We start from the raw sequence: 25,802 nt of genomic DNA, 5'->3' as shown, positions 1-25,802 counted from the left end.
ATATCCTCAAAGCCCTTGACAGTTTTGAACAAATGCTATCTTTTAGCTCAAAATAGAACAGCAAAATAATAAAATACAGTAGACCCCCAAATAGTCTTTATTTCAACAATCCTGATTTCGGGATCCCCACAGAAATCTATCTTCACTTTACCTCCTGAGGATTAATAGAAAAGCTGCATTTACTAGAACTGCCAAATTCTATATTTAACAAAAATTAAATCTGTTTTAAAAAGAAAGAATAGCACAAACTTCATCTTAAATTTATGCTAGTGGCATTGGATTTAGGCACTTGAAAGTAATTTCAAGAGCAGATTTGCATACACCAGAACCTGTAAGCAAATTGAAAGTACTGTTTAGGATTCATAGAGGAACAAAATACATACTCCATCTCTGATATAATTTGTCTTGAGGTTTATGAAATAATTCTTCATCGGATTATAAAATTTAAAGTAATTAAAGATACAATTTGCTATTTAATAAACAATGTGTTTTGTAACTTCATTAAAGATGCTGCCTTTCTTAATTGTAATGGTCCAAAAGGTTGTCAGTGAACTGTACATTAACTGCAGAGATAATAATGATTTTATATGCTAATAATTTTTAAATGAATAACTCATGTAGTTTTTCAGCCACATGGGGAAAATAATTTACATTCCTAAAGCTTACTTTGGTATTAACCCCTTTACTTGGGGAGAGTGAATATCCTTGTATAAAATGTTCATTTGTTTTACATTAACACTAATGCAAGCATGTAGGACCCACTGGTGTGAAAGGATTAAAAGCAGCAGCATTAGACAAGCATGAACATTTCAGAGAGAAATCCTTGTTAGAAGGACCTGTTGGGACCATGTAACTTGATTTTCTATTTATTGATCAGATGCTTCTTGTTTTTGTTACCATTTGAAAGTCCACTGGAAGAGCATCTGCCTGCTGTAGTAGTGCAAGTGCAAAAATATGCACCAAGAAGCCATTAAGGACTCATGCTCACTCCTTGGTACGATTGTGTGGCTATAGTAACGTTAGTATGGGTTGAATGATGTGTCAGGGGAAGCATACGCTCTTTTGTGAGCATTTGCACCATTGGCTACAGGCAATTTTAGGCATCTAGTTTTAACTCTCTGAGACAGTCATCTTTCTGGACATGGCCATCTCTTCATGGCCTGAAAAGGGGCATAGGTTCCTACCTCTTTGATGTTTTAAGTATCACAAAAATTAGTCGCTTAACATAAGTATAAATTTCCCATTCTGAATTTTTTACTTAGCCACCGAAAGAATAAGCTTTAAGAGGAGGAGGGAGCTTATGTGTGTGCCCGAGCAGATTTCTGCACCCACAAGCGAAGTACCTGACCCATGATCTTCAGTGACAATGTTTCACTTCATGTTCTTGACTGTTGGGCGTTGAGGAGGCATTTGGATATCTTTACCATAATTTCTCTGTCTGTTTTCTAGATAGTAGCCTTACAGGATCTGAGGTTCAACTGCATTATGTTTCTGACCCCAAGTACCAAATTTAGTGCCCTGTCAGCAATATGTGAAGCACCCAAAGAAAACTCAGGCACTTGATGAAAATGGTATAATTAGTTAATAAAGACACTCTGTCTTTGAATAAAATTTCATATGAAATACAACATATGCTGATGTTGGGAAAGGAATTCAGATTTAATTAATGGATTAAAAAAACCTTAGATAATTTATGACTTCTTTCTGTCGTCGACCCTAACTCAGAATAGGGTCTGGTCAAAGTATGACCTTGCTTAGTTATTTCCATTATGTGAAAGTATGCAGGGGTAGCTATATAGTTGGTTTAGTGTTTCTCAACCAATCTACTTCTGTAGGAGAATGTCACTTTAACAGAATATTTACATAAAACTCCTTGCTATAGCTGCTTTTAAAAGGAAAGGCAGATAAATATATGCTTAAAGATAAGGACATCGATGTGAAGTGGGTAAATGACCTGAGTGAGAAAGCTCATTGACCTTCCAGCATGTTACAAGAATGTCATATTTGTTGCAGCATACTCTGTACTGACACACACAGCATGTGACAATCTGAGAAGATAAAGCCTCTGACAATGCATAATTATTATTCACCTGCAATTATAAAACTCTGTGTGCTATTTTTCTTAATTGATAGTGAACACTGGAGCATAATCATGTTGAAAGTGTCTCTTCAGAATGTTGCTTTAAAGAAATGAGTAAGAAAGTCTTCTCAAATGTTTTGATAGATGATTCATGGCACTGGAGCTGCTGACGAGGAGCCAATATAGCCAAGCCTATAAATATGCAGTTACGAGAACTCTGGAAACATGCATTCTGGTAGTGTGACAGAGTCAAAAAGCACTTTTTCTCCCGAAGTAGGTTTTTAAAGTTGCTTTCTTCCTGTTCTACATTCAGATACCATTGTCTAATTAGACTAATTGGCTGGCAAATTTGCCTTTTAAATAAAATCAGTTTGGAGGTGAGAGAACAAATACCATCAGAAACCTGAATTACTCTTTCTTTCCATAATAATTGTTTCTTTTTAACAGAGCAGAACTAGGCTTTATTGTTTCTAGGGAATTTCTGTTTAATTTACTATATGTGACACTTTTCTAGAAGGAATGAATATTGGCAGTCTATTTATAAACCTTTAAACAAAGTAATCATAATGAAATGACTGACCTTCACCTTACCTGCAGTGGCAGTAATGGATACAGCTCTAATAAGTAACTATTACCTGATGGTATTTTAACAAAGTAAGCTTGCTTTACGTCAGTACACATGCATTTTCCTGTGTTTTGTATTGTCTTCTGAAGATCCAAAATAAACTGAGGATAATGAGAATGAATGATAGCTTAGATGTGTTCTTTCCTTGAACTGCTGGTTGTATTAAATCCACAGCTCCCTGTGCAGGCCTACAAATCTATAACATCCGTTTCAGATGAATTCAGAAACAAGGGGCTGCATTTTTTTATTCTTGGTCCAGAGATTAAAATTGATCACGGGAGACACAAGAGAGCAGACTTTAGTATCACAGCTCAATGTGGTTAACTGGGACAGTGCATGGCTTCTGTTCTACTTAACTGTGCACATACAGGTTACAAATATTATTGATTGCAAGGGTCAGTGAAGGCTGGAGGGAGGTTATGTCGCTTGATGCTATTCGGTAATTTTTAAGGGACAAGAGCTATGAACCCTAAGAGCAGCTGGGACAGGTACAGTTTAAATCTGACAAATGGAGATTTATGTTTGTGTGAGCTGGCAGAGTCCTTCAGGTAGAAATAATAAATGGAAATTTGATAGGTTGTTTTATCATAGGTCAAATAATGTGCTGTAGAAGAAGGGGAAAAAAAGATTTAATTATTACCTTTTCATCAGAATGCACTGATGATAGGTTTTCAGTTGTAGATCTGTGCTGCACAAAAATGAATAATATTTAGAAGTCTTTTTTTGAGGCATCATTTTAAAAAAACATGTAGAGATGGTTTACCTGAAATGATTCAAAAATGCAGTGTAGGTGGAACGATACAGCAGTAATTACTGAATAAGCTTTATAGCATCTTTTTGTTCTTCCATGTGGACAAAACCAGTGTATTAATATTCTAAGATTTAAGATAAGACAATATAATATGTTAACAAAGAAATGGGAAACAATATTGTTTCCTATGTTGAAATTTCAGATAGAGTGGTAATTATTCAGTATCATTTGGAAGATGTTGCTGGTTTACACTGAAGCCTTCCACATTTAAAAAAAAAAAGTTTGGGTGAATCCTTGTTATGTTTTAAAAATAAGAATAACCAGAAAGTCCTATATTTGCAAGTATTATTTAGCGTGTGGGATTTTCTTCCTGGATAAGTAAGATTTTACAAGTGTTTAATATAGATACAGTTACATAGGTAGAAAAGCTGTAATTGATCCAGCCTATTGTTTCATAGTCACTATATTCAAATAGAATGGAAGCTGTGGAAGTAGCATGCAACAGAGTAATAGTAGTGGGTTTAAGAGAAACAGCTATAGTTAGATACTTCTGTGATTAACTGCTGTATTTCATCAAGTTTAGGAAACAATATTATGAAAATCAGTGTCTATATTTGTAACACTTTGATACCATCTATCAGCTATTATATTACTATTATATCAAAAGTACAACATGATTTTAGCTAGTACAAGGTGATGTTGTCTCAGTACACCTCATTTCAACTTCCTTGCTGTACAGTGCCTGAGATCTGACCAAAGGTATTATTCCAGGATATTAATGACTTAGTTATTTCTCATATATTTCCACAGGATGAATTTGCTGCTTTTGATAGATTTTTCTTTTTTTTCCCCCGATTGTTGCAACAGTGTAGAGGCCTAGTATTTATTTTTCTTTGTGATGCCAACTAAGCATTTGTGGTTTTTTCTTTATATATGTTTTCCATCAGTTTTGTTCTCATTTTATCCATTTCCTGCATATTTACCACATGTAGCTTCTATTGATCCAGCTTTTCAAGATTTTTTCCCAGTTATTTTGAAACAAAAAATTAATATGAAGAGATCTTTTCTATGCTAATATTTGACTTTCCCTTTGTAAATTTTCATTGGCTTTGATTATTCCAATATGCCAGCAGGCATGCCTATAAACTGGACATATTAGACAGGTAAGTTATAATGAATCTGCTTGGGGAAAGATATTGTTTCTATTGCAAACAGCTATCGTAATAATTTCTGCTTTCTTTTTAGGAGTCTGTTGCTCCCAGTCTCTCCATCCAGTTTATTTTGCTTTTGCTTCTGCATATTAGGATTTTCTGTACTATATAAAAATCACTTTACATACTGTTTCTGAGATGATAGATTTTTTGTGTCCTTCAAGTTACTCACAGACAGTCCTGAAATCTTGCTTTTGTGGCCACTTCACTTCAGCACCATTTATTGAACAAGAGTAAGCATTGGGGCCAGTTTCTTCTCTAGCATGGTGCAGCATATCACACTGACAAATAGTATCTGGCTGATGTCTGGAGGAAACACAGCCCCCCTCTGTCTTTCCTTTGGCATGTTAGTGCTAGGAACAAACTTGTAGAAGGAAGAGGGAAAAGAACTAACATTAGCATGTCAGATCTTAAACTTCAGTATCATTGCTATGCTGGTTCAAGGATGCGCTCCTGAATAATGACAGTTTATGCCAGTAGTGGGAAGTGACCAAATTCCAGTCAGGACTAAAAATCTGATTCAGCTCTACTGTAAGCAGACTGGAGCAAGCTCTTTTCCTGGGTGGAATAGTACATTCTTATGTTAGAGATGGATTTGACTGAGACTACTAAATGCATTTTTGCTAGTGACCTTTTCAGATTTGTTGCCAGTATAATAAATGCTACCAAGATGACATAAGAAAGGTTTGCAGCAATATTCCACTTTATTTTTTACAGCAGATGTTTCTTCAGTTACTCTGTATTACAATTTACAGAACTCTTATGTTCTACAAATCAAGATTCATAGCAACTGTTTCAGTGCTTTAAGTCCTGCAATAAACAATACCAGGCAGAACAGAACCAGAGGGAAGGTAAGCAGACTTCTGCATTCATCCTTCTCTATGATAAGGTTTACTTCATAGTAATCGTCACGTTTTAGCAAGTCCGTTCACCAGGACTATCATCTAACCTCCTAGCATCCTCAATTTAACTATTACTTCAAATACAGGCAACATCAGTTTCCAACCTGAGAAGAAAGTCTAGAATTGCCATCTGTTCCTTAATTTAGGAAGCTGTATATCTTTGTCCAACCTAGTATCACTTCTAGTCTGTCCTTTAAAGAATTATGTTTTAAAAACCCTTAGTGATACTGTATGCTTCAGTTCTGAGGTATGCATTTTAAAAGAGTGCTTTTAGAGGATAAGTGCTCAAGTCAAACTGGGAGTTGAAAATCTTTATGGTGCTTAATTGAATACCCAGATATTGAGAACTGCAAAATCACCACATAATTTCTCTAGATCTTTGTTCAATTATCTTGAAACACTGATGATTTTCACTAAAATACATTACCTTAGTCATACTTGAGTGTTACCCCAATTATATTCGATGTGCAGGTCCCATATGTTGACCATAATAAAATTAAGAAGAGCAATTAAGACAAGAGGTAGGCTGTGGATTGTGAGCTAAAGCCTTGAAAAAAGATGGACTGATTATGATATACCAAATTAGGGGTGAACTCTATTTGATGGGGCTAACGAGTTATGGTTCACCTTTGGAGATTTTGGTTGACACTAGATGTCAATCTAATCTGATCACACAATCCCTAAATGTTGTGAGGACAGACCACAAGGCTGCAGTGTTTTGTAATCCAAGGTCAGACATACAACAGTGATTGCATGGTCATAATCCTAATTTCCGTCACTCACGTGGATTGATTCTAAACTGCCTGTGATTCCCATCTGCAGTTTCTGATTCCTAGCTCTTGTGAAATTTTGGCTACATCTAAACTGGGATTGGACAACTGGCTTCAAAGAGAAACTGGATTATATGAACAAATTTAGTTCTGGCTGAGCTGACTACTTCATTCCTGGTATTTCAATACCGTTTGCAAGAGCTCAGATCCTTGTCTCTGTGTCTAATTTAGCAACAAAGTAAGGTGTGAGATGTATAGACTGCATTACTTCCAGGTTCTGCTACTTATACAGATGTTTTGAAAAGACATTATGGTGTGGACATAGCTGTTCAATTTAGAATGCACTCCAGTAATTGTGTATGGTTCTTGTTGATAGATGTGAAAGGTGTTCCTCCATATATGCTGTACACAGGTTCATTCTAACTTGAGGGTAAAGAAAAGACTAACCTAAGTGTCTTGTAGTTATTTTACTTTTTTCCCTTTTCTTTTTCTGTGAACGAGGTCTTTAGCCATCATTAGGAAATTACTCCTACAAACCTTGCAAGTGTACATATTCCAAAGTAAAGAAATCATTAATAAAAAACAGTAAAAAGGAGCAGTTATATTACAAAATAAATCTACCAGGCTTACAAAGAAAACAAATTTGAAAGAGCCACCTGCTGTGGAGATGAGGCAGTAATCTCAACAGCAGGAAATAAACGGAGAGAGGAAGAAAATACAAAAGCATAGACATTAAAAAAGTAATTAAAACACTTATCTCCATCGACATACATAGCAAACAAAAAAAATCAACCACCTAGAAAACATACTCTATTGAACCTCACAACAGGAAGTAACAAAGCTGTCACCATAAAAAAAAAATCTCTTGCAAAACAAGAGAGATCCTTTAAAAATACAAGCCTCAAAAGTATTTACTAATGTGTTAATCACTAATGGACTGACCTTGAGAGAAGCTGAGCACCTGCAGAGCATTTGCAACTTTACGGGGCATTTAGTCTTTCAGAAATCAAACCTTTTAAAATATAGAGAGGGTAACTCTTTAGATACCAATGGCTTTCTGTTCCATTTCTGATGAATGTCATAGCATGAATTATAATGATGCGTTTAATATAATCAGCTATGTGGCACAGCTTAGGTACCATATTTGGATAATGCATTTCAGTATAGTTCATATCTAAATTGTTGTGTAATATTGATCCATGGACAGCAATGTTATCAATATTGATATGAATGAATGTGACTTCTTATCAACAAATAAGTAGAGCATATGCCAGTGCACACAAATAAGTTCTATCATGTCCAGGGAAAACTGTAAATTTGATGGTTATGAGAATTTACTGTTTCAATGTTATCTTTTAAGAAAAATACTTCAATGTACTTAAAACTCATGGCCCAATTTATACCATTCACGGATTGTGTGACATAAAATGAAACTGCTATTTTGATCTCCATTTTCCCAGACCACAAACTAGACTTGTTGAAGAAGAACAGAGCATTCAGAAATATTAAAGGATGCTTATGTGCTTGGAATTTACAATATGTTCTTTCTCCTCTGCCATGCACCTTTGTAGTCACACTCTGACCATATGGTACCTGTAGCTGCATGTCTCCGGGCAAGTGTGAAATGCTATCAGAAATGTAACAACTGAAATATTTTTATATAACAACACAAGGAGCAAGTTGGAACACTCAGTGCATAAAAGGGCAGGGAGATGGGACAAAATGAGTACTTTTCTGTTAATTCAGAAGGACCCTTTCAGAATGGAAATGGTGGAATTAGAAATTTACTTTTAGAGGGCAATTATATTAGCTCTGTGTCTACTTCAGCATATCTTTTTAAGAAAATAAAAAACACCATATAAACAAATATTGTTAACAAACGATTGACAAACCTGATCTCCTTCTACAACAGAGCGACCTGCTTATTGGATGAGGGAAAGGCTGTGGATGTTGTTTACCTTGACTTCAGTAAGGCCTTTGACACCATTTCCCACAGCATTCTCCTGGCGAAACTGGCTACTCGCGGCTTGGATGGGCACACGCTTTGCTGGGTAAAAAACTGGCTGGATGGCCGGGCCCAAAGAGTTGTGGTGAATGGAGTTAAATCCAGTTGGTGGCCGATCATGAGTGGTGTCCCCCAGGGCTTGGTTTGGGGGCCACTCCTGTCTAACATCTTTATTGATGATCTAGACGAGGGGATCGAGTGCACCCTCAGTCAGTTTGCAGATGACACCAAGTTGGGTGGGAGTGTTGATCGGCGTGAGGGTAGGGAGGCTCTGCAGAGAGACCTGGACAGGCTGGAGTGATGGGCTAAGGCCATCTGTAGGAGTTTCAATAAGGCCAAATGCCGGGTGCTGCACTTGGGTCACAACAACCCCCAGCAGTGCTACAGGCTTGGGGAGGAGTGGCTGGAGAGCTGCCAGTCAGAGAGGGACCTGGGGGTGTTGACTGACAGCCGGCTGAACATGAGCCAGCAGTGTGCCCAGGTGACCAAGAAGGCCAATGGTATCCTGGCTTATGTTAGAAATGGCGTGGCCAGCAGGGACAAGGAAGTGATCTTACCCCTGTACTCGGCACTGGTGAGGCCACACCTGAATTACTGTGTTCAGGTTTGGGCCCCTCACTACAAAAAGGACATTGAATTACTCGAGCGTGTCCAGAGAAGGGCAACGAAGCTGGTGAAGGGTCTGGAGCACATGTCGTACGAGGAGCGGCTGAGGGAACTGGGGGTGTTTAGTCTGGAGAGGAGGAGGCTGAGGGGAGACCTCATCGCCCTCTACAACTACCTGAAAGGAGGTTGCAGAGAGCTGGGGATGAGTCTCTTTAACCAAGTAACAAGCGATAGGACAAGAGGGAATGGCCTCAAGCTGCGCCAGGGAAGGTTTAGACTAGATATTAGGAAGCATTTCTTTCCAGAAGGGGTTGTTAGGCATTGGGATGGGCTGCCCAGGGAGGTGGTGGAGTCCCCATCCCTGGAGGTGTTTAAGAGTCGGCTTGACACAGCGCTGAGGGATACGATGTGGTTGGGAACGGTCAGTGTTAGGTTAATGGTTGGACTAGATGATCTTCAAGGTCTTTTCCAACCTAGACAATTCTGTGATTCTGTGAAAAATAACTTATCAGACCATGTCTGTTCCTCTGTAAAATTCCAACCAATCTTTATCCATCAGCCTTCCATGGCTCCTTTGCCCAGGGCACATGAGTGGGCACAACTTGTTATTCCTATTCCTCAAGCTGGCCAAAGGTGAGGTATTGCTGGTGCAGAACCTGTGCTGCCTCATTACAGGGCAGTTACATTCAAGTTTCTTATTCTGATTAGCAGGCACGGTCTCAGCTTGTCTGGGTTTAGCCTCTCAGGTATTATTTCAGGAGACTTGCATTGCCACTAGAGCAGATACACAGCTAATCATATGTTTCTTCCGCCTACATTCAGTTTCTTATGAGATTCACGCATTTTCCTTCTATTCTGACAGTTCAAGGCTTTCCACATGGTCCTAGGATTTCCTTGCCCCACCTTCCTCAGCAGATCCCTGTCACGGAGTCTGGGAAGAGCAGAACCAAAATTTTCCCTGTAAATGTGACTTTTCAAAATCTTGTTTAGCTCTGAAATATGAGCAGGTTTTCATGTATAGGGCAAAAGGTAGAAAGACCTCCCTCCACTCTAAATTTCTATTTAATGCTCTGTATTTATATGACATGAGAACATTTTTTAAAAAAAGAAAAAGTTGCATAAATTGGTGAATAGGGTTTGATGTTGGTTTTGGTTTTCTAGATTTAAAAGGTAGAAAAAGGGATGTGCATAGCCATTGAATTCCATTTTTCTTTGTTTTCTTTTGAATTCACTTTGGATAAATCTATAAATGTAATGTCATTTTGAAACGAAGTTGAAAGATTCATTATAAAAAATGTTAAAATATTGTGTCTTGGCTTTTAAAAAAATAGTTCTTGGTATATTCAAACGCAGATTGCATTCATCAGCCTGAATTTACATTTTTACCTAAAAGTAAGGGGTTGGTAAAAACGTATCAGCCAGTTCTCACCTTGAAGACTCTCTTCTGTCAGGATAGCAACAGCTAAGAATGCAAAGAGAGGCATTATTGCTTGAAAGATCCTAGCTCTTCATTTGTTTACCTGGTCCAGCTTAAGTTTTTCCAAAACGTGGTATTATCACAATTAAAAATGAAACAAACCAAACTTTTCAGTGTTTGACGTGAGGAAAAACAGAAAACCTCAAAATGCTCTAGTAAGTTTTATCCCTGTAGGCTACTGTGTATTTACACTTCAACTTCAGTTCCATTTTTTTGTTTGGAAATTTGTTTTCAGTCAGCTGCCAGTGAAAACTACATTTGACCCTTACCAAGGGTGAGGGCTTATTTTGTATGTCAGTTATTAAGACTGGCTGAGAAGTTCATTTGAAACTGTAAATCTGCCCAAATGTGTCAGATTTAAGTAATCCAAACAATGAGTTCAGGTTGAGAAGGCACTCCTGTTTCTGTGGAAAGGGGATTTCATCAAAATAGGACAGAGACAGATGCTGTGCCTCTACTCCCATTTTAGTTTTCCTTTCCAGACTAGGCTAATAGTTACAGTAATAGCAGCAGTGTTTATTTCCTTTTCAGACTTAGCTGACCGATGTGTTGATGTGCCTTGATTTATTTAGTGCAGCAACCAAGTGGACTAGGTGCGTTGGTCTGCATGCTAATCCCTTACATTGTGTATGCATCAGTCTTGTATATTGCCTTGTATACCTGACAAATTGACTCTAATCATTTAGCGATTCATATTTCATCTGGACTAGGGAATTGTGAGAGGATCCGAATTCTATCTCTTTAAATGGAGACGACGGACTTACCACAATCAGTTAAGAAAATGAACGTGGATCAGTATTGTGAGAACAGAGTACAAGATCTTGATAGGGAGCAGGTGCTGTTTTTTCTAATGTATATATGCGCATGTATATTTTTATATGTATATATAAAGGATATAAAAATGGGAGGTTAAAAGTCCATGTTTTCCAAAGCCACTGTTGTAGTGGCTAATGACTTTGGAAAGTATATGGTATGTCAGACATGGGAGAGACACTGGGGTTGAGGTTTAGCCCACTGGAGAAGGAGTTGTGGAGATCAAATGAAGGAAAGAAGGAAAGAGGGCTTCCTGCTAAGAGAGGAATGCTTACTGAGAGATAGCTGGAGCATCTGGAGATGAAAGGCAGGGCCTAGCCAACCAGAGGGTCAGGAATAGAGATGAATTGCTTTCTGTGCTGTACCTGACCCAGATTGGGACTGTCTAGATTAGCTTTTGTGAAGCTGAACTAGATCTGTCATGCAAGCTGTTATTTTCATGATGTTTCTACTTTCTCTATTCTTAGTAAATGCCATTTTCCACAGTCCATGAGGCTTCATTGTGTAGTTTGGATATCAGTTGCTTCAGAAGCTTGTTCCCTGGCATCAGCAGGTCAAGGGACTGAGGCTTTAGGAAGGCCAGGGCTTTGGCTGCAGAAGGCAGGGGACTGGGCATAGCCCTGTGCTTGTGTACGGGTGTGCAGAGTTCATCTGAACAACACCAGTGGAATTATCTTGCTAGGCTGCATCCATTTAGTTGCCCTTCAGAAGAGTTGTTCTTCAGTGCAGGTGAAGTATCATTAGATTTTTGATATAGGTTATTTAAAGACAGGAGACCTAGAATAGTGAATTGTTTCAGGACAAGAAATACCAAGTAATAAATAAAAGATCCTTTTAGATGGCTTGCAGGTGGATTTGGAGAGCAGAGAACTGACTACCATTGGCTTCAGTCTAAAACCTAGGGGAAAGACCTCATGTTTTTCTAAGCATTTTTTCTTGGGTGGCTCCTGGCTATTTTGTACTAGTGTGTGAATTCCCTTTTGCTAAAGGATCTCTCTGATTTATCTTCAAAGGGTATTTCTCTTGGTTCATTATTTTGACCTAAATTGTGTCTTTCATAGATGACTGGGGTTTTTTAAATTTTAATTCTTCTCTAAAACTGTTTGCTTGAAACTACATTTTTCCTCTACTGCTGTTTTTTCGTCAAATGCTCTCTCTCCTGAGAGGCTGTTGGCTATTTATCAATATTTGATCTGACTGGAAAGCATACTTCTGTGGGGTGGCCATTTATTATGAAATGGTGTCTCTCTAAAGTGGATCTTAACAGTTCTTGATCTCTTTCTTTATTTGTCTGCCTCTTTCTTAGCTAGCCTAGTGGCTTTAAGAAGTACTCAATCTCCCTATTTTAACAAAATTAAATGCAATCATTATAATGGCAAATATTAAACAGCAAAAGGAGATCAGAATCTAGTACAACTTCCAGCAGATGCTTAGCAAAGAGCTTGAAACTGTGCCAGGTGTTTATAGGTATAAGAGAAAAATCCCCTGCATTTCCTTCAAATGTAAATATTGCAAAATTGGTTTTCATGGAGTTTTCAGCAAAATGAAAACAGTAAAATAAATAGCAGAAAATGCCATGTATACTGACTACTTCTTAGGCTGTTTTTTGGTCATATCATCCAGGCTAAACTTTATTGAATCCAATGCATTCTTAATCCAACTCCTTTGATTTCACTGACTGAAACATGAACATTGCAACATTCCTTGAATTCTACTTTCTTCAGCCTATGAGAGCTAAATTACTGATGCTGTTAGAGACATTTTCATTAGATGATAAAAGTGGCAAAAACAAGTAGAAAAAATATTTTTGAGGGTTTCTCCTTGTTTTTGAATGGGGATAGAAAGGAAATTATCTTTAATGCAGGCTGCACATCTCACTGATGACAAGAGTGTTTCTCCCAAGAGTAAACTGAGGTATCTGTAAACCAGTTTACAGATACCTCAATAGAAATAGCTGCATTACTCTGTCCTCTGCCTGTAGGCAGTCACTGAGAGCTTTTTCTGAGGTACTTTTCTGGCCATAAATGATTTTGCAATATATACAGAGGAAAACTTATGCAGTTTTAAAAATAATTTCTTTAATGTACTTTACATATTGTACTTTCAATAGCACTCTTTCTGGCAGCCTCTTAAGATATCCATTATTCATTCTTCATTAGCTGATATTCCAGTCTACCCAGGAAGTATTCAAAAGTGTTGAGTTCAGTTCGTGCTAGTATTTTCTAATCTTGTTTTTCTCAATATCCAACTATAAGTCAGTAGTGTTTTGAAAGTCAGGTGTTCAGCAACTGTCATGATTTTTTTTTTTTTTTTTTTATAACTAGAGATCAAGGAAAGGCTCAACATAAAATTTTTGAAATGCAAAAATTTCAGGATTTTTTAATTTCCTTTTTGGCTTGTAAGCCTTTTGAATTCACTGAGAGCATGTTTTCATTTTCTTCACTGAAACTGTTAAAACTAAAATTAAACTTTTTTTTTTTTCCTTCTGTATTATAGTAATTTAATTCAGGGATCTAGAGGTTTAAGAAACTTCCCTCATATCAGGTGACTCATGAAAAAATCCTAAACTAGTTTATGACTGAGTCCTGATCTTATGCTGTAATGAGACAGATTTTTGCTGCTTCAGTAATGTAAAAAGGCCCTAAAGCTTCCCTACTTGAAACAACACTCCTCAAAGTGCAATCCTACTTTGTTGTTGGCACTAATATGGTGTTATTGGGGTTTTCCAGACCAGTGTGTCTCAAAGAGGAGAAAAATTAGTCTGATGCCATCAATGCCTGAGAATGGAGGGAACACTGATTACTTTGCATGCTCCAGTTCTGCCTGCTGGCTCCAAAGACTCCTCGGTTCTAGTGTGTTTTCTTAGAAAAATTGTTGACATTTACTCCATTTTGATATGTAATTATTAATTAGCATACTTTGATAATATTATGGGTTTTTTGATGTAAATATGAAAGTCAAGGTCCTGTGGAAAATACTCTGACAGATCATTCCATTTACATGAAAAAACGTTTTAACTTCTGTGTCAGCTAGGCTGGGTTTTTTGTGCTGTCCAAATGTTCACACAGCAACGGGAAGATATTCTGTGATAATTGGAAGATGCTTTTTGCTGCTTTCTTTTAATTGAAAGGTATTTGTTGCTATTATTGGTTGTGAAATGTATCCCTGTCTGTATCCTACGGCTTCTGTATAAATGTGCGCTATTAATAACTATAAATAAATGTCAGCCAATAAGGACTTCAGGGTTTTGAGAAAACAATCAAGAATGGCAAAAAATGATGGTATACAAATACTCGCAGATAAGACAGAACTACAACATTGTCATTTGTCCTCCTCTCCTCATCAGTTAAGCTGTTTATTATTGCTTTATTTGTATTAACTGCAGAATAGTTGTATTGAAAAATGTCTCAAAACAAAGGGAACAAACCCATTTCACATCAGTAAGTTACATGTGCGTGCAGGTAAAGCAATACAAGAAAAGCTTATAAGAGTCCTCTCTTCCCCAGTAGCTTCTCTGCTTTTGCATCCTGTATATCCTGTTCTTTCTAATCCTTTCCTCTGCATTTGTTTTGGTATGAGTTGTATGAGTACACAGTTTATCCAACAACATTATTTTCAAGTGCCAGTATTATTAAAAGATCACCAGTTATGTAAGCTACAGACTACAAACACGAAACTACAGTAATCTGTGATGTTATTTTAGAAACATCTGAGGGTTTGTAAAAGTGCTTGTATTGAGGATGTTTTTGAAAATGGGTATGTAATGTGAAATATATATTGGTCATTGAAATTTCCCATATAGTTCTGATATGGCTTAAAATATCTGTTTTAGGTTTGCCAGAACCAAACAGAGACACTATATTCCAAGGACTGAGAATGGATCAAGGATTCTACACATCTAAAGACTTTCTACCTTTGGTAGCAGTGGCAAGTAAACCAGGTGTGTGATACTATGGGGTTTTTTTGTAATCATATTCAGTAAGTCATTAGCAGTTATTGATATATCAAAATGGACAGCTGGTTACACAGCAGCAGATCCAATTTTGAAGCACCTCCCAATGAATAGGACTGGGGCAGGGTTTTCCCTTGCTGACTTGCAGCCTCAGAAATGTGGTCAGGAAAGTCAGTCTTAGAGACTGTAAAGCAAATAGTCATATGTAAAAATCTAAGCACATGGCAAAGCATTACCCCTAATAAGTTATATTTGTTATTTTTAATTATATTCAAAAGATGTCATAAACTTCTTATTTGTATAAATAATCTTGATATCAATTATCTTGATATCAATAGTATATATAAGATGGTCTTGAAAAAATCTGATATTGAAGAACATGTTACTGACCCATATAAACACCTTCTTTGTGTATTGTTGATAAATTATTTTACTTGATCCCAAGTCACATACTGCATGTTTTACAGACACGTTTAAGGAAGCACTAGTTCCTTACCCAACTTACGGTCTAAGACTTGGGACAACACTAGTATGCCAGCCGTTAATAAGACCACACTCACTTCATAGGCACCAAATGCAGTCTTGTTTTATGCTTTTACATCTTTGTTTTGAGTACAGAGATGGCTGTGTTTGCTCCCCAAGGAGTACAGCTGCTTTCAGTGGCCCTGAATGTGGAGTCGTAAGCCCCAGATGGATGTATGAGATGGGGCTCATGATTTCTACACTACATTCCCTCATGTTCTAGATTCCACAATGTACAGTTTTTTGGGCATGTACTTGGTGCAGTATGTAGCCTTGTACATATTACCACATATTTAACCACACATATACCTTTTTTATCTACAAACTGATTTTCTTCTGGGCATTCAGAAATTTCTTTTAGCATCATATAAGGTTGCCTGCTTACTTAGTAGACTTCCCATAAATTATGTGTTGAAGAATATACCTTCTGCAGCAAATTATTCTGTATATAAAAGTAAAGTTTATTACCCCATTTTATACAAAATATTTAGGAAGGGAAATTCTGCATCCCATCTGTCCCATCTCTGTTGTTTTGATCAAATGCTTATTTCTGTCTTTTCATAAGCTCAAAGTGAGCTCAAATGGGTTGGGAGAAAAGGGTAGGTTTGGTTGTTTTTGAAGAAAGAGATGTTTAAAAATGAAGCAGACTGAGAATCTGCACTGCAAAACATTTGTAGATTAACAAAGGAAAAATAAATCTTGCAAAACTATCCCCTCTTGTAATAATTTGACTAAAAATACTTTGTAGAACTCTGTGTGGACACATAGCACTTGTGTACTGTAAGTCACCTGCCTGCATGAGGATCTATATACTGTGATCTGTGTCTTTTAAAATGTTGCAAAGGAGCACTCTTGATTTGCTAGGATATGTAATGGTTTTCTTTATATTAAGTCTACAATGAAAAAAAGGATGAACTTTGAAGAACTAACCTTTTCTGACTGACAGTAATAGATAGCTCTTTGGTGTTGTTTGTTAATTAACATGCTCTCTTTTACTTAATTTTCCTCGTGTCTGTCTGTAGCTGTAGCCACCTCTTGCTCTCTAAAGCATGGAATTTTAAAATAAAATATACATGCCCTATACTGTGCTTTATCCTTTTCTTTTTACTATGACAGTTCTCTAAATAATAGACATAATAGACTTAGTCACAGTAAGATACAAATTCTGCCTGCTTATTAAGTTCTGAATACCACTTGTTAATGTACTTTCCTCCAAAAGGGCTTCCCCTTGCAGATACATCGATGTGAATTTACCTTGGGAGTGGCCTTGTTATGAAGAGCAAAGTGGGCTGCTGTGACTGATCCATTCTAGGCTAGTCCCGTGATGGCACTCTGAGCTGCCATTCCCCTGCTGCACATGTACTTTTTCCACTGCTCAATGTACAGTTTTTCTGAAGGATTAAGTTCATTAAAAATAAATGAGAAAAGTTTAGAAAGAATTTTAGAATAAGAAGCCCATTAAGTAAATAGTAAATGCAATGCCATATACATAGGGAGGAAAATGATAGCATTTGCCATACATTAAGCATTTTACAAATGGAGAGAGAATACGTGTATTAGGATGTTGTCCTCACTCTGTTTATATGTCTAAATTAAAAGCATTGTTTCCTTGAATTATACTTGTGTTTTTTTACAATTGCATGTGAAAATCTGCTGCTGCTATAGCAGGATACTCGAGTTACAGTGCAATGATTAAATGTCCAGCTTAGCACCTCCTGACTGAAGTTATCACAGGGTCATTAAGAATATAGCTTTATATTATTTATGGCATTATTTTTAAACTTTGCAGTAATTTGCCTAATCAAGTTAGTTGTATTTAAACTTGTGATAAAGTGCAGTCTCATACAAGGAACACAGTTCAGTTTTACTTAAGTATTTTCTGTATAATCAAATCATCAAATACAAGCTGTATATGATGAACACATAATGTTTTCTCCCAGTGGAAGATCTAGGAATTACTGTAATAACAATATTCTTTCTGCCTCATGTTCAGCTGCCGTAGAGAATAACCTCTGAGAACCATGTCATAGCCAGAACAATGTCAGTGCCTTGTAGAAAACTGACTGGGGGGACTAACTTTGAGAAACTATTACACAAAGCTATCAACAACTGGTCATCTTTTGAAAAATACCAAGTATTATTCTTTCTAATCTGTTAAAAGGTGTTTTGTTTTGTTTTGTTTTTTTAACTCGGAGGATAATGAATCTGATAAGAGCAAAACTTACTTTTTCAATAAAAAGATCTCACAATGCTAATTTCAACCTGACAGGACCCACAATCCTACAAACGTGTTGTCATTTGAATTCTTTCCAGATAGAAAGGTGCAGCTGCTTAGAGTACTGACTATGAAATTATGTATATGAGCATATCTTAAAAATGGGAATAAAACTGTCTTTCAGTGAAGCAGAATAATTTGATAGTGACACTCCATGCTTGGAAACTGTAAGATGCAATTTTACACTGCTTTAAGTACAAGTACCTTTTGAGCTGTCATGCAGAAATGGTTTCTCTACTTGAAAATGGGAGTTTCCTTTCATCTTCCAGGTATGTGTGCCTGTCACTCTCCATTGCCATCAATACATGGAACTGTGATCGTACTTGGGGCAGGAGACACTGCTTTTGACTGTGCAACATCTGCTTTACGCTGTGGTGCTCGTCGTGTGTTTGTGGTCTTCAGGAGAGGATTCACTAATATCAGGGCCGTCCCAGAAGAGGTAAAATTGAATAACAGCATTTATGAGAAGGAATATTAGTTGTTATTTCTACAGGGCCTGAAAGTGTGCTATAGGTACTTAAAAGATATCCACTAAAGGTTTTGTTTATAAAAATGCTCTTAAAATGTATAAACATTTATTAAAGATCTGAGACTCACTTTATATAGTCTCTGTATAAATAATTTTCGTCTGTTGTACCTGTTTTCTGTTAAGTCAGAGAGATGCATTTGCATATAGGGCATAGAATTTCTTATAAATTAGAAAATACAGTAAAATTTTTAATCTTGGAAGCACCCCAGAGACCAAACACCCATTTGAGTATTGTAGGTGACTCTTCAGGTCACAGTTAGATCCTGGAATGATACTTCCTGTCTGCGGTCTAATGAATCTCAGTGATCCTGACGTTGCCTTGGGAGCCTATAAAATCTTGTAAGACAATTACTTACAGTGATTTTGGCACTGAATCGCTGCCAATGGCAATAGAGCAATATCATTCATCACAGATTTCAGCGTTCAATTTGATTTTTAGTTTGGCTTTACACTTTGGCTTATCAGGACATCTGCACATTTTGAAACTGACTGCTTCTTCAATGTATCTGTTCTACAGAAGGAGTTTTTCAGATTAGATTTTCTTATTTTGGTGGTCTTTTTCCATTATCATTTATTTGGTACATACTTTACACTTTTGCATACTTGAAGATATCAGGACATCTTATGCATCTTTATCATGAGATTTATGGTACTTTGGTCATCTGTTTCAAGAAGGTTTGCATCTTTGAGATCTTATAGAAGACAAGAGGTGCAAAAAAAGTAATAGAGGATTTTTTGATGACTTCTGTTCTGTTGCACTTCATTTAAGAATTCTAGACACAATGAGATTACTGAAGCCATTGCACAGACAGACTAGTGCTGTTTAGATTCTTATTAATCAAGAATCAGCTGTCACTCTGAACCAAAATCTTTGTTAGCAGTCTGGGTAAATTCCTAAAAGTTGTCAATGTTTGTACTCATCCAATCATGCAATGGCCTGGAAAAATGTAAAATAAGTAGTTTCAGCTAGTAATGGCCATGCTACAATGATGTCAGGTTGGATATTACATGTTCAGAAAAGTTGTCATGTAAACACAGACAATCAAATCCTAAAGACTTTGGTAAGACCAAATGCCGTTTGACTTCAGCAGTTTTACCACAGCAGAGATTCAGAAGATCTTAAGTCTGGATTGTCACTCAGAAAACTGTTGTTTGCACATGGTACTCAGCATTTAATAACATCTTAAAATCATAGTAAACACAAATCAGGGCTTGTACTTAATTAATACTAGGCATCTTCTTACAAGACACAGAGAATTACATAAGGTAACTCTTTTGACCTCAGAGGAGTTATACATATTTAAAGTAACAGGGAACAATAAGAACAATAAGAACATACAATGTTTGCATTGCAAATTTACCTAGTGCCACTGTCTAGAACTGCTTGGTTTAATAGCATGGGAGGCTCTGAAGTTGGTATTAAAATGGCTGTCTCTATATGGTATACAGCTGACCTCTACTATAGAAGAATGCGTGGTAGCATCTTGAGTCAAAAAACAGTTTATGGGTTTTTTTTCATAAAAACACAACAGTGTTCAAGTTATATATTTTATTGCTTCTCCTCTACAGATGGAACTTGCAAAAGAAGAGAAGTGTGAATTTCTGCCTTTCCTCTCCCCTCGGAAAGTTGTACTTAGAGGTGGACAAATTGTTGCTATGGAGTTTGTTCGAACTGAACAAGATAATGATGGAAACTGGAAAGAAGATGAGGATCAGGTTGTCCGCCTGAAAACTGATGTGGTGATCAGTGCCTTTGGCTCCATTTTAGGTGACAATAAAGGTAACCCCTACTAATGCATTCTGTAAATGCTGATGGTTATTTTAGCTGCAACCATTTTGTGTCCTTTGACAGTTTTGTGAAATGAGTCTTCTGGATATTACACAATTTGTGGCTGCTGGTCCTCTTCACAAGAATTTCTTTGTCCTTCAGGTATACCTCTAACAAAACTTGAGGGTCTGATAACACAGTAGTTTCTGTATATTGCTGTATAGAGCAGGAACTCGGATTAAAGTTACGGTTGCTCAGTATATATTTTGCTTTCAATGCAAATGGGATCTCAGAGAATACACTTGGGGATTTCTTCTGGTCTCACTAATTAACTTTAGAGAAACTCATTATACTGCAACTTTAAACTGAACTGATTTGATCTCTGAAACTTTTTTTTAACCTATTAAATTAAGCAAGAATCAAGACAGATTCATTATCCTGGTTCAGCTGGTCTGGGTATCACTCATTTCTTGTGCATATGCAAGAGAACTGTGGCTTCTCTCATATATACAGTATTTGTTAAATTCACCTGTGCTTGTCTCAGCTTGCCTCATTATTTAGTTGCACTTTGCAAGCTTTGGTCTTAAAAATTAACAATTACATAGTTCCCTATTAAAGACACAGAAATTGGTGCATAGATGGCATTTCAGAGATTGAACAAATTGTCTGGATGTAGCAGAAAGCTGAGGAACATGAGTACAACTAAGAACATGGGAACTGAGCAGAGCTCAGACTGTTCTCAGGCACTAGGTTAGGTTTAAAGAGTTCAGGCACATATATCAAATGTGCCTTGGAAGTAAAAAAACTGCTGACTCAGGAGAAGACAGATTGATAAAATGAATAGATCTTCAGCCTGGAGTTGCTCATCAAGGTTAGCAGGTTCTGAAAGCCTTAGTGATCAATGTGCCTACCTCTCCAGGGCATGCTCATGCCAGCCGATTAACCCATGACATGTTGTCATGGTCCTTTGGGTATAAATACTCTGACAGACGACTTGACAAGTGCCTCAGAGTGCATGTCACCAGAAAATTTGGTAATCAGATGTTGGTTCTGCCAGTGCAAAGGTAATTTCAAAATTTCCTAATGTAATGTGAGTTTGTGAATCTTTCCAATATAGAAAAATTGTAAATCTGAAATAATCTAAGCGGAGACTAGTAGCATTTGTAGACATACCTCAGGCATATAAAATGTATGACTTCCCACATCTGCGTTTTCTGTGTATGCCTTATAGATAACGCTGTTTTAAATGAAATTTAAAAAATTAGTTTTCTGATAGTAAGGTTTTCTAGAGTTATTGGTAAAATAATACAAAAAGTCTACTGACTTCACAGGAAGACAAAACATTAGTTAATGAAGATAAATTATAGGTCTTGTTGAAGAATTTTAGAATATAGCTACTAGCAGAGTTGACTGTAATCTGAACGGGCTACTCGGTGCTTCCTGTGCACCAGTCCAATTGTATATAAAATTAAACCATCATACAGCCATGAGAAGAGTCTAAACTCTCTCCTACAGTAAAAAAGAAGGATCAACCTGGTTGCTTAAGGAACATGTGAAGTTAATTCCAGGAGCATTCATATCTTGTGTGTGTTACTATTGCTTTGCGATAGATTCATGCAGCCTAGGCTGTATCTAGACAGTAACTGCACCCAGCTACGTACAGTGCTGATTACTTAGGGCTGCCTCCTGCCCTGCAGTTGCTTCCTGCTCTAAAAGGGCACAGGAAGGGTAGTCCACGTCTCTTTGAGAGAACAGACTCCCATTCTACTTGGAGATGTATTGCTGTATAAGGAGTCTGCCATCTGTGTTGGTCATGTTTTAGGGCTCAGCCCAACCTCCAGGAAGCAGGGAGAAGAAGATTAAGATGTTTTTTAATCTTGAAGAGATTCATGAACTACTTCAATGGTGGAGGTGACTTGACTGAGAATTCTGGTGTTTTGTTGTTGTTTTTAAAACCCTCTGTTTAGTTTTTTTGGAAGGTTTTCTAGAACCTCATGTGGTAAATCAAATATTAGCCTATGCAATCAGTAGGTTTTGTTATGATTCATAGACCCTATGATAAAGGAGTGATTTTGTTTTCTCCCACATTAAAAACTGCTTCAACTAAAAGGTTGAACTTATTGTGTTGCTTAGCCATAATACTGTGCCACTCTTGTATCTCCTAGTATGGATTCACTGTCTAAATTGGTTGTTGTGACGTTTTTAAATAGGAACATAAAATGGGAGGGGAACAAAGTCATGCAGTGACCTGATCATGAAAGAACAGTCATTTACCTTGGGGGTGAGCAATACACCTCAGTTTCACGCTGTATTTTTTGTGAAACTGCTATTAGAATAGCAATCCAATTACAAGGAAAAATGCAAGGCATTTGTTTTGGATGTTGTGAAAGTGAAAAGAAACTAAGACTTGAGGGAATAAAGTGTTTATTTTGAGCATACCACTTCAGTTGCTTTTAAATCTTTATTTTTTGACTAAGCCATCTTAATGAAAGTCAAATTTGCTTTTCACAACTGAGCTGGATTACAACCAAATCTCCAGGCTACCTCAGCATACATAACAAAAAGAAATGAAAAAACCCCCCACCAAAAGCATCTTATATTCTTAGTGGTTTTTTTAAAAAAGGAAGCACATTTATGTATTCAAGAGATGGAGATATTTGGGTATTCTCCATCAAAAGATGGAGATGAAAGTACTGAAGGTACTCATAGCTGGACAATGCCATAAGCAAACTGATCTGACTTGGAACTTGATATAACTTTTAAGAAGGGGATGGACTAGGTGACCTCCAGAGGGCCCTTCTAGTCTGAATTATTCTATGACTGGATGACTCAGATGCAGGCTGAATAAATGTGTTAATTGTTGCTCATACAAAGCTCTATCAATTGACCTAATTCGTAAGGCACCTCAGGAAAATGCAAATGCAGTCTTGGTATGGGCTAAGCTAGCAGGATATGTCCTATTTGTTATTAATAATGTTAAATGCTGATGCTACTGATATAAGAATAAAGAAAATACTATGAAAACCAGAGGGTTTAAAATCAGATTTAGCCCCAGTTCAGCAGAGTGTTCAGGGCACCCTTGTTGCTCCTGTTTTAAAGTTTTCCTTTACAAGACATAAGGACATGGGTGACTGCTATTCTGAGCAGAAATAGCTCATAGGTTAGAAAGCTTTTTCTAGTTTATTATCCTCAACAATATGTTTCTTATTCTTGCATGGTAACTATCAAATTTGCAACTGAGATTCCATGTGCTCACAGTAGGTCTTTTTTGTTTTGTTAAAATAAAATGCTGATTGTGTTTTTAAGCAATAGTTCTAGTAGGTATTCATCCTTCCATTGGGAATCATGTAAATGCATCATTAATTTTAAAAAAATGGACTCCTAAGTCCATTTTATGCTCAGGAAGTTGCTAATAGACAGAACAGGAGAGTTGCCTTGTAGACTATTTTAAGAACATTACCACTTTACTGAAACCAGTAAAAAAACCCCCAGCAAATTGTTCAAATCAAACTACTGCAGATGGAGTAAGAAAACTGTTTTGCTTCTTGTTGGAAAAAAAAGTTTTTGCAAGCACAAGCTGCTTTTTTTTTACTGCATAGCTTATCAAAGCCTTCAAGCCATCAGAACTGACCCACATAAACAAAGAGCTGTGAGAGAATTTTGTACCTTTCCTTGTGTTCATGATCTTTTGCTTGGTTTGTTATTTTGTAGGCCTACAACATATTAGTGAATTACTCAAATATCTTCTGTCACCATTCCAAATTGTAACTATTCAATATATACAAATGTAATTCCGTGTACTCCCTAGCATTCCGTACAGCCTCAACGTCCTACTTAACACCAGTCCAGTTGATTTTGAAGTCTAAACTTTGAATAACCATTTTCTCATTTATGTTGTTCTGATAAGCAAAAGGGAACAGTATTTTTGGACTGCAGAATTTTGCATTGGAACAAGCGTCCTTGTTCTGATTTATTTTCCTGAATTTTTGAGGAGAACCTGGACTTTCTGAGTAGAACCATGGAGAAATTATGGAAAATAGTACACTTGTTCAAAACGCACTACAAAATGCTGTGCAGGACAGGGGGCTAAGGCAGGGTAGGGAACTGGCAATGTAAGTTTAGTTCAACACTGTTTAGCAGGCAGTGGTAAAGAGGAAGTATTCCTATTTATCAGAACACTGAATTGTAGCATGATAATGCCTGTTTTATTTTCCTGGAGACACAAAAAAGGGAATGCAAAAATACCCAAGCAAACTCCAAATACTACCATTGCAAAAAACCCCAGGAATAGTAGGCTATTTGTGAGCAAAAATATTTTTTATTAAATTTTCGGTAGTAGCTAGCTATTGCATGGTAACTGAAGGGCAAAATTTTATTTCAAATTGCTGGGAATCAGTCACAACTTTCAGATATTTTGCTTTTACTTTTAGTACGACTATCATCTTGCTTGGAAACTGCAGCAGCAAACCCCAGAAGGCTTACTAGAGTATAACTACTGCCCCTCCAGTATAGTGCAACATACAGCAAAGATAGATTTGCCCAAGTAGTTTGCAATTTTATTATTTAACCCACTCCTATTTAATATTTATTTCTATAGATTGAGAAGCATTTGCTAGGGAAAAGCTTGCAGAGCTCTGAGCTCGTAAGTGAAAAATATTTTAGTTTTCCTTTGTACAAATACAGAACTTCAAATGGTACAGAAGCCAGTGAACCTGCAAGGAGTGTTGAGTTTCTTCATCCAGCCTGCTCAGACAACCTCACCCTCAAAGCACTGAAACCTTGACTATCTAATGAAAGACTAGGAGGGAGGAAGAGAGATGGTCTCAGCTGGGAATGCCCACGGGGGTGACCTGGTGTCTCCCTGGTAGCACAGCATCTGCCTCACACCCACAGAACAGACTTCTAGTCACCAGACTTTTAAAAAAAATTGTTATATAAACCTGAAATTTATACAGATTCAGAAGATTCCTAGTGAAATAGATATGAGTTTTCCTGCTGAGTCATTTGGAATAGGATTTTTCTCCACATATGGGTCTACTGCATGATTTTGAGTGCAGCAGTTCCACACCCTGAAATGATGACCAGTTTCCAAAAGTGGCTTCATGATGACTTCTAAAGTCATGTTAACTTAGAGCAGGAATTCTGCTCTTTCACCCTCTAGACATCAGTACACATTTGCTTGCTCCTTACAGGCTAAAAACAAAGTCAGTACCGGCTTGTAGCAGGAACCTCTCCTAGGATACCTGGACCCAACTTTATCCAGTCAAATCACTTTCTAATCCTGGTTCAGTACGCTAGTGGGGCAGAGACTGTGGGAAGCATGACTGTGCCTTTATTTGCTGACACTGGGCAGTGTCAGCAGTTAATCAGTCTATTGGTGCATGTGACAGCTGTAGTTTTACATTTGAGATTAAGAAAGTTACAGTATATTAATATTTTTCTGAAGTAATGCTAGTGTTCACTGTAAAGGAATTCTGTAAGATGGATATCAAAAATAACATTAATGAGCTACTAAA

The 25,802-nt window shown here is 37.1% G+C and overlaps 1 protein-coding gene across 4 annotated transcripts in view; it reads left to right on the top strand.

Moving 5' to 3' along the window:
• DPYD (dihydropyrimidine dehydrogenase) overlaps window positions 1-25,802 on the top strand; it is a 367,570-nt gene that overhangs the window by 155,583 nt on the left and 186,185 nt on the right. For all 4 annotated transcript variants that reach the window (XR_012624149.1, XM_074832563.1, XM_074832565.1 and 1 more), the window contains 3 exons: window positions 15,073-15,180; window positions 18,259-18,428; window positions 20,088-20,298. Coding sequence is in view for 3 of the 4 variants with exons in the window: in XM_074832563.1 (XP_074688664.1) it covers window positions 15,073-15,180; window positions 18,259-18,428; window positions 20,088-20,298 (489 nt within the window). In the remaining variant the exon portion in view is untranslated. The remainder of the gene's footprint in view (window positions 1-15,072; window positions 15,181-18,258; window positions 18,429-20,087; window positions 20,299-25,802) is intronic.

This window comes from Strix aluco, chromosome 8, assembly GCF_031877795.1.
Source record: "Strix aluco isolate bStrAlu1 chromosome 8, bStrAlu1.hap1, whole genome shotgun sequence".
Classification (NCBI taxonomy): domain Eukaryota; kingdom Metazoa; phylum Chordata; class Aves; order Strigiformes; family Strigidae; genus Strix; species Strix aluco.
The sequence above is the reverse complement of the archived record's forward strand: the minus strand, read 5'-3'. Positions and strand labels throughout refer to the sequence as shown.